The following is a 9,144-nucleotide window of genomic DNA, read 5'->3' as shown; positions in this document are numbered from 1 at the left end:
CCCGCCCCGCACGCGCGGGAGCGCCCCTCGGGCCGGGAGGGCAGCTAGGGAGGTGAGACGCGGTCGAGACGGCGGGGCACAGGCAGGCCAGGTGTCGGCTTCCGCAAAGGTGGTCTGGGGTGGAGACTCGCGCCCACCTTTCTCAGGTGGTAGGCGCCCGTGTCGGGTCGTCCCTGAGGCCAAGGCCCTGCGGGATTTAAAGGAAGCGCCTTGGGAAAGGACCCTCTGAAGACGAGGGAAATGCAAACCTGGACTCCTGGAGGGGAGTCCGGAGTGTCCGCGCCGGCGAGAGGCGCCGTCACCCGTTTTCACTTATCCGCCTTTACTTCGCGTCTACGCGCGTCAGGCGCGAGCCGGGCTCCGTCGTGGCCGCGGCGCAGTGCGCGGGACGGCCAACCGGACACAGCCACGGCACGTGGGGTCGGCGCCGTGCCTGGGGCGGGGGCGGCCCCCAGGGGCCCGCCGAGGTCAAGGCTTGCAGTAGGGTGAGCTTCTGGGGAACAGCACGGAGCCAGCACGGGAGGTGGGCCGAACGGCGCGGAAGGGGTAGGAATGGAAGGGGGTGCCGGCTGAGCAGAGGGGGAGGTTTGGCCTTACGTGTAATGCACCATTCTTTCTTATAAACAAGGAGAATGTGTTTATGCGTTACTTTGAAATTTTTAAAAATATTAAATCATGTACTTCTGAGAGTCTCTAAAGGAGATACAATGTGCATACTTATGCTTGGGGTGGGGGAGTCTTCAATTCAACCCCCTATGGCAGCTTTTGGGTTGCATTTCCTGGGTACCGTTTGGGCCTCAGGGTGAGCTTCTGCAGGGCTGGGCTCCGGGCTTTGGGGAAGCTGGGTGGGCGGGTAGTCTGCAGGGCCTGCCGAAGTTGGGGGAAGCTGGAGATCAGGGAGCGCGGGACAAGGGCCCTCTGCGGAGCCCGGGGCGGGGCTGCGCACTACGTAAGTGAAAAACAAGACCCCCCGCACTGGGTAAAAAGATTGAGCCGGACTCGCTGCTCCGCGGGCTCAGACGTCCCCGCCCAGCCGAGGCGCCCTGCGCCGCCTGGCCCTGGGCGCATGGCTGAGCCGCGCCCAAGGACCCCGCCGAACCTGCCAGGCGTTCTGGGAGCCGGGAGGAGCCCCTTCCGAAGCCACCTGCACCTGACCCTCGTCCCGGCAGCCCCTCCGCTTTTCCCCGGCCTCGGGTCCGGGGGAGTCTGCGGTGCTGACCCCGTGGGCTCCACCCTCCCTGAGGCTCAGCCCTCGGGCTGTCCCCTCCGCTCCGGAACCCCTACGGTGTGCTGCACGGAACGGCGCAGGGACGGCCTAGGGGGGCGTGGGCGCAGCTGTGCGCGCCGTGAAGGTGCCCAGGGGCCCGGCGCTGGGCTCCAAGAGCGGCGCAGGGGCTCGAGTCGGACATCGGCGACCCCGCCCCAGTCCACACCCGGCCGCAGACCCGCTTCGCCGCGGAGTCTCTATCTCCCCGCGAGTCCCGCCTGTTCCCGGGAGAGTCCGGGCAGTCTCCGGATAAGTTATCTTCCCCGGACCCCATCCCCAGCGGAGCCAACCCCTCAGGCCACGGCCCACGAGGCCCAGCCGGGCGGGAACCGCCCTCCGCGCAGCTCCCGGAAGCCCCGCCCGGCCGAGGCCTCTGACGGGCGGGCCTCTCGGCCAACCGGGGTGGGGCAGAGCGGGGCCCGGCGCGCGCGGCCAATGGCAGGCTGTGCCGGGCTGACGGACGGGCGCGGGGCGGGGCGTGCGCGGCCCGGTCGGTTGTCCGCCGCCCGCAGCCCGAGCCGCACCCGCCGCGGACGGAACCCATGCGCCGGGCGAGCCCAGTGCCACGACCCCGGCCCCCGCCGCCGCCCCCGCCCCGGCCCCGGCCCCGGGGGCAGTCGTGCCAGTGAGCGGTGAGTGCGGCGGGGGCGGCGAGGGCCGGGCCGGGCGGGGGGCCTGCTGTCCTCGCAGGGCGCGCGGGGGCGCAGGTGAGCCGCGGGCGGCGGCGGCGGGCGGGGCGCTGCCGCGGGGGTTGCGGGCGGCGGCTGGTCCGCTCTGCCTCACCCAGGCCAACCCCTTCGGCTCCGTGTCCCGGGCCCTGCCTTCCGGGGCCCCACAAGTGCGCTGGGTGTCCCCGAGCGGAGGCCCGCCCGTGACCATGGCGCTAGGCGGGGTCTCCCACCCGCCAGAGACCCAAGGACCCCTGCGAAGAGCTCGGGCACCGGGCGGCCATCACATACACCAGACGAGTCTGAGGTTTAGGAAGTCACTGCCCACTGTCCCCACAAGGGCATCCCTTCTTTAACGCTTTAAGCGTCACAAATTGAGGGCACCCCAGCTAGGGGCCTTTTCCTTTCTCACCTGTCTCCTTATTTCCACACCTCCTTTGGGTCTTTTCCTGTGATCAGCTTCTGCTTCCTGGAGCCCTGGCCCCCTGCCCGCCTCCTCACCTTCCTTATGCTCTCCAAAGTTCTTCTGGCAGTGGGGCCCCGTGGGTTTCCCTTTATTTTTCCTTTATGTGGATTTTTTCTTTGGAGCGTAGCCCGAACCTGCCAAGGCAGGGGGACTTTCTGTCTGCTCGTCATCCTGTGCCTGGAGCAGTACCTGGCATGCAGTAGGTGCTCAGTGAATACTTGTCAAATGCACCAGTATGCCCGGGGGTGGGGGGCCCTGGAGCCGGTTGTTGGCTGCCACCAGCCTGTCCGGGCATGCTGCTGTGCCCGCCACTGTGGCAAGGCCTGTTCTCATGGGGGCGCTGGTAACCTCAGCCCACAGCGCTTCCAGTTCAGGCTTCTTGCCTACCCAGCAGCTTCTAATTCGGGTGCATGCTTGGGAGGCGCTCTCAGCTGTCAGCCCTGCCTCTGGGGGGCCGGCTCCCTGCTTCTCTCACACAGTCATTAAATGCAGCTGGAGGCAGGACCCCCCCTCCCACCTCTGGGCTGGAGGTGCCACAGGTGAGCGGCTGGGCCACCATTCTGGCTGCTGCCCCTGTTACCTGGATGTCCGGGCCCAGAGGGCAGGCCGGGCCTGGGCAGGCTGGCCCAGGGAGCTCAGTGGGCCTGCCCTGTGTGGTCTGGCCGTGCTGAGTGCCGCTTCCTCGGCAGGTGGGACAGGCGACCACTGCAGTGCCTTGTGCTGTGGTCTTTTGAGGAGCAATGACGGAGTATAAGCTCGTGGTGGTGGGCGCTGGAGGCGTGGGGAAGAGCGCCCTGACCATCCAGCTCATCCAGAACCACTTTGTGGATGAGTACGATCCCACCATAGAGGTGAGCTGGCCTGCCCCCTGTCCACAGCCTGGCTCCTGACATGGGCTTGTCTTCTACCCGTTGTGCAGGAGGGGGTCTCTTCGTCATAGGTCTTGGGGGGCACGAGAGGAACGAGGGAGGGTCCCGTCCCCGGAGGGCCTGCTGTTTCTAAGCAGTGTCCTCCCCAGGACTCCTACCGGAAGCAAGTGGTCATCGATGGGGAGACGTGCCTGCTGGACATCCTGGACACAGCGGGCCAGGAGGAGTACAGCGCCATGCGGGACCAGTACATGCGCACCGGGGAGGGCTTCCTTTGTGTGTTTGCCATCAACAACGCCAAGTCCTTCGAGGACATCCACCAGTACAGGTGAGCTGCCCGCCAGCCCTCAGGGGCCTCCAGTCCTCCCTCAGGGGCCACGGGCAGCCTGCCCGCCGGCTCACGCCTTCCCCCTTGCAGGGAGCAGATCAAACGGGTGAAGGACTCGGACGATGTGCCCATGGTGCTGGTGGGGAACAAGTGTGATCTGGCCGCACGCACCGTGGAGTCTCGGCAGGCCCAGGACCTCGCCCGCAGCTACGGCATCCCCTACATCGAGACGTCGGCCAAGACGCGCCAGGTGAGCAGGTCCCCTGCCCCCGCAGCTAGCCAGGGCCCCGCCCCGCCCCGCCCGGGAGCCGCACTCACTGCCCCCTCTCCCTTGACGCAGGGCAGCCGCTCTGGCTCTGGCTCCAGCTCCGGGACCCTCCGGGACCCTCCGGGACCCCCGTGACCCAGCAGCCCCTCTCGCTGTAAGTCTTCCCGGATGGCAGGGCAGCGAGGGAGGCCAGGGCCCGGGTCTGGGCCGACACAGCTCCCGGGGGAGGTGGAGGTCCCTGGAGAGAGCTGCCCTGAGCCAGACCGGAGCGGTGACCCTGGGGCCCCCACCCCTGTGCCCCCAGATTGCCCCATGGGTCCTGGTCAGCGGGCCATGGGGGAGCTGCTGAGGACAGGCCTCTCAACGGGGTGGCCCCTGGGGCCAGAGAGGAGCAGGGTCCAACTCCCCATTTGCGGGGTGGGGTGGAGAAGGGGCTGGGGTTCTGCTCGAGGCCGAGGCAGTGGTCCCCGCCCTGAGCTGGCCTCCTCTTCCCAGGGCGTGGAGGACGCCTTCTACACGCTGGTGCGCGAGATCCGGCAGCACAAGGCGCGCAAGCTAAGCCCGCCTGACGAGGGTGGCCCGGGCTGCCTGAGCTGCAGGTGCCTGCTCTCCTGACAGCGGCGTGGGCGCGGGCCGTGGAGGTGCTGGCTGAGACGCGGGCTGAGGACGCAGGGAAGGAAGGAAGTGCTGCCAGAGCCTGGCCAGCCCAGGTCGGTGGACAGAGTGACCGCGGGCCTCCCGGGACGCTTTGCACAGACTGTCATGAACTGACGCCGGCGGCCCCCCGTTGTCACTCTCCTCCAGCCCCGTCCTGGCCCACTGGGCACAGGCTGAGTCGCAGTAAATTATTTCATGTCTTGACCCTGGCATTTGGCTGAGGCCGGGAGGCTGCGGTGCGAGTGACGCCCCAGGAGGCATGCGGGAACCTCAGCTTCGTGCATCCGGCAGCTTCTCTGCCTCTGGGGGCCCCGGGTGCGTCCTCCGGAGACCTCTGGGTGCTGCGAGAATCAACCCATCTACCACTTAGCACACGAAACTTTATTCACCTTTAACCGGCAAGGGGGGAAACTGAGACCAAAGACTGTCCCTTCCCTGGGAGGGAGGCCTTCATAGGGAATGGCTGGGGGGCGGGGAGCTTCTTCGGACTCCAGGAGGGGTCGTATCTCCTGAGTTTTGGGGACCCTGGAAGGCAGTAACTGACTTTGGCAGAGGGAGGGACACAGCCTGTCGGGTCCAGCGGCGCCCTCTGCTCTGCCCCGTGGGGACCAGGTGGCTGGCTGCCTGGGGTCTGGCGTCTGGCTGGCCCTGCCTCCTTATGTGTGTGGGTGGCCCGCTGGCCCCTGCCATCCCCTCGTTGGAGGTGGCCTGTTGCTCCCAGGGCCACCTCAGGTCACCAAAGCGGCCTGTGGGGCCCATCCAGGCCCCAGGTGGCCACATGCAGCTCCGAGAGGGCTCACCTTGCCTTGGGCAGAACTCTGGACGGGCCAGGGAGGCCCCTTTAGTCATCATCCCAACTGTCGGGGTGCTCACAGTGCCCTTGCCTTCCTGGGGCCCAAATCAGGCCAGGCCAGGCGCTTCTGGGTCAGGGCCCTCTGCTGTGTGAGGGGGTCCTGTCCTCGAGAAAGGCCAGCGTGAAGAAGTACGGCGTGTCACTGGCTTCCCAGGGCCTCGGGGTCACTGTGGTCACAGTCACCTTGTCCTCTGGAGGCCCCTGAATGTCCAGCTTTCTGGTGGACGCAGAGGTTGGGGGGGTTGTGGGGACGTGCGGGGCTTGCTTTCGGGGCACTGCCCCGGCTCCATCGTGGCCGTGCTGGTCACTGCCCCAGGAGGGGTGCTGGCTGCAGTTGCCACCGGGCAGGAGGGGTGTCGTGGGCCTAGCAGTGCCATCTTCAGTGGGCTGGGCAGAGCCAGTGGCTGGGACCTCAGTGGGCTTGCAGGGCCATGCCTGTCATGTGGCCCTGGGGGTGGCCCAGGCAGGTGTTGAAGGGGAGAGGACCCAGCATTCCAGCTTAAAGCCGATGTCTGGGGGCCACTTGCCTGTGGCCTCATGGTTCACTGAGAGGCTTGGGAGGGAATTCCATCCCTGTGGCCGCAGCCGATCCTGAGGACTGTCCTGGGCTGGGGACAGGCAGGCCAGACCCGGGGCCCCCGGGGCCCCCAGCGGGAGGCCTGCGGCCGTGGCCCCCTCGTGCCGCTGCTCTTTGACCTTCAGGATGGCCAGGCCAGGCGATGGGCCAGGCTGCTTGTGCTGGGTAGGTGGGCCAGGGAGGGCCAGCCCATCTTCTCCGGGGAGCGTCTTGATGCTGGGAGCGGTAAGGAGAGGCCTGGGGGCTGGGGCAGGTCGCTCCAGGCCCAGGGGCCTCGTGGGGAACTCATCAGGTTTGCTGGAAATAAACAGATCAGGTCAGCTTCTCGACCAGGCCGTTCGGGCTGCGCAGGATGGGCCCGTGGGACCCTGCATGGCCGCCCCAGCCCAACATGGAGAACAGCTCTCCAGGCTGCTGACCCCTGGCTGTCCTGATGCCCAGCCCTGGCCTGGTCGGCCGAGTCTTAGAGCAGAAGAGCAGATGGACGGGGGTGAGGAGGAAGGCCTGGGGCTCGCCCCACCGCTCACTGCCCAGAGGGTGGCTCAGGAGGAGACTGTTGCTGAGTGCACCTGGGGGAAGCACGTCCCACTTCATCCTGCGTAGCTCGGCCGTCGAGGCCTGCAGCTGCCCGAGCACCGCGTCGTCCTCCGGGGCCCAGGCCCAGGAAAGCGTGTCCTGCAGGAACTCCTGCAGGCCTTCCAGGGGCAGCCTCAGGAGGTGTTCTGGGGGTGCGGATGCCATCAGGCCAGCGGGGGCCCCACTGGGAAGACTCAGCCCCCCACCCTGGGGCACCTCCCGTGGGCGGTGGCTATGTTCCACTGGGCACCACACCTGGGGGTCTGCTGTGCCCAGGAGAGCCACGGGCAGGGCCACTGCCAAGGGCGTGCTCCGGAGGGTGGCCTCTGGCCTCCTGTGCTGGCCGGCCTGCCTCCTCTGTGGCCTGCACTCCATGCTCGGGGACCTTGAGGGCTGTGTACACCATGGCCGTCAGCATGTGCTTGCTTTCCAGGATGTAGGCGTCCCAGAGCTTCAGGGTGAGCGAAAAGGGGGTCTGTGGGGACAGCAGGCCCAGGAGGGGCAGCTTGAGCTGGGCACGGTGGTGGTCCCAGCACAGGGTAAGAACCTGCCTCCGGCCTCCGGCCCCTGCAGTCGCCCAGGCTGCATCAGACAAGCTCCTGCAGCTCCTCGTCTGGCTGGGCTTGTCCCGGTGGGGCTGTGGCTCCTGGACTCAAGGTCCTGAGGGCCTGGCCAGCACGAACCCTAGTCTGGGGGCAACAGCCTGTCCCACGCTCGGTGGGAACACCTCAGTGGAGCAGAACGCTGGCTTGCCCACCCCCGGGCTGACCCAGCCTTCTGATGGGAGCCAGAGCAGAAACGGCTGGGACTTCGAGATGCCCTGCGCCCACCAGGAGGGCTCTGGGCTGCCCCCGGACGCCCCTCGGGAGGGGCATGGCATGTCTGGGGGGTGGGGCTGGGTCCTCCCCAGGCGTCAGGAGGGGGTCAGGGAGCACCTCTGGGACTCAGCCTCCTGGGCAGCGTTGCCCAGTCGATGAAGCACCGCAGGAACCACTGGATGGTGTCAATGCCCGTGGACGTCTGTTCCTCGTCTTGATGGAGGGCACAGGGGCTCGGGACCTGTATGCTCGGCTGGAAACCTCCCTATTTCGGGGCGCCGGCCAGCCGCCCTCAGGGCCCAGGTGGCCGTGCTGCCGTGAGCCTGCTCGGCCCGAGCTCGCTGCTGATCCCCCGCCCCCAACTGCCCGGGAGAAGGAGAATGAAGCCTGCAGGAGGCCAGGCCCCCACGGTGGCTGTGGGACAGCGCCTCTGTGGGGGGCGGGGGGCGATGCATCTACTCACCAGGTGTCGCTGCAGTTGGGGGAGGGCTCTGCCTAGAATGTGCTCTTCATGGACCTGGAGTCTCAGCAGATTTGGGAACCCAGGGATGAAGAATCCCGAGGAGCCCCCGGACCCCCACAAGTCAGAGCTGTGTCCAGTGAGGGTGGAGTACCACAGGCGCCCCCGGTGATGACCCCAGCGTGCAGGGCCCTCCCTATCCCTGGCTGGACACGCCCTTCCCAGGCAGGACAGCCTGTGAGGCCGGGGTGGCCAGGGCAGAGGCCCTGCTCCCGGAGGCCCAGCTCGGCTGGCGCCCTGGGCTGAGGGGTGGGCAGGCGTCCGCCCTGGCACTTGCCCTGGCCGCAGCGGGGGATGGGGGACCCGGTACAGAGGGACAGGGAGTGCGGCCCACAGGGTGGGTGACGGGGGTGTGCCTGGCCCTCTCCTAGGCTTGGCAGCCAGGCTGGGGGCACGGGAGGGGGTGTTGCTGTCCGGGCTTCATCTGGCCGTGGGCTCAGAGGACGCTGGGTGGTGGCAGGTGTGAGGCAGAAGGACCAGCAGGGAAGGGAGAGTTGCCTGGACGGGGCCAGGACTGAGGGCCGTGGCTCTAGGACCCGGAGGGCAGCACGGGGAGCCAGTGCCCTTCGCTGATGGGGACGTGGACTGGGCCCAGGTCCCTGCGAGCCCACTGCTGGGGGAGCTCTGCAGGGAGACCCCTGGCCCTGAGGCACTCCCAGCTGTCCTCGGTGGTCACCTCCATGCATGGCGTGTTTCTCGTCAGTCATCAGCTGGACCAGCGCCATCAGCAGGATGGCCATAACCTGGTTCATGCCCTGGCAGTAGCCTACCTCTTGCAAGAGCCAGATGTGCATGGAGGACCCACCCAGAGGCCCCCTCTCCCCCCACACACACTACCACCTCAGCTCCTGGATGGGCTCCCGCCTGGCCGAGCCCACACTGCCCTGGAGGGGCCACCTGAGATGCCCTCTGGGCCGGAGAGCCCCTGAGCAAGCTCAGGCGCCAGCACCACAGCAGCCCCATGCCTGAGGCTCTGGGCGCCGTCCTGGGTCCCCTCTGATTATTGGGAACCGTCATCCCTGCCAAGTTTCTGATGAATAATACAGCATTTTTAGGATCAAAACTCAAGTTTCAAGGGTAAAGTCTACATGCAATGAAATATAAATACCCCAGGTATACAGTTCGACAGGTTTTTATTTTCTTTTTCAGTTTGTACACGTTACAGTTCAGTCTCTGGGATGTACAGCCCCTTGGGTTTTCGCACACGGGCAGGGCCGCCGCATCCGTGCTCCAGCCTAAGGTTCCACCCCGTTAGCCCTGGCAGCCACTGATCCTCA

The 9,144-nt window shown here is 67.0% G+C and overlaps 1 protein-coding gene across 5 annotated transcripts; it reads left to right on the top strand.

The window, feature by feature from the left end:
* The first annotated feature begins 33 nt into the window (after window positions 1-33).
* HRAS (HRas proto-oncogene, GTPase) lies at window positions 34-4,727 on the top strand. 5 transcript variants are annotated; one of them, XM_082626900.1, is made up of 6 exons: window positions 1,770-1,899; window positions 3,091-3,252; window positions 3,420-3,598; window positions 3,689-3,848; window positions 3,939-4,020; window positions 4,362-4,727. In XM_082626900.1, the coding sequence occupies exons 2-5, from the start codon at window positions 3,142-3,144 to the stop codon at window positions 3,999-4,001; spliced, it is 513 nt and encodes a 170-aa protein (XP_082483026.1). In that variant the 5' UTR covers window positions 1,770-1,899; window positions 3,091-3,141; the 3' UTR covers window positions 4,002-4,020; window positions 4,362-4,727. The 5 variants fall into 5 exon arrangements, with proteins under 5 accessions (XP_082483025.1, XP_082483024.1, XP_082483026.1 ...); XM_082626899.1 differs by lacking the exons at window positions 1,770-1,899; window positions 3,939-4,020 and adding an exon at window positions 34-52; XM_082626898.1 differs by lacking the exons at window positions 1,770-1,899; window positions 3,939-4,020 and adding an exon at window positions 378-485.
* The last annotated feature ends 4,417 nt before the right edge of the window (window positions 4,728-9,144 follow it).

Source organism: Mesoplodon mirus (genome assembly GCF_964341445.2).
Source record: "Mesoplodon mirus genome assembly, chromosome: 7".
Lineage (NCBI taxonomy): Eukaryota > Metazoa > Chordata > Mammalia > Artiodactyla > Ziphiidae > Mesoplodon > Mesoplodon mirus.
Note: the sequence above shows the minus strand (reverse complement) of the source record. Positions and strands in the feature narration are given on the sequence as shown.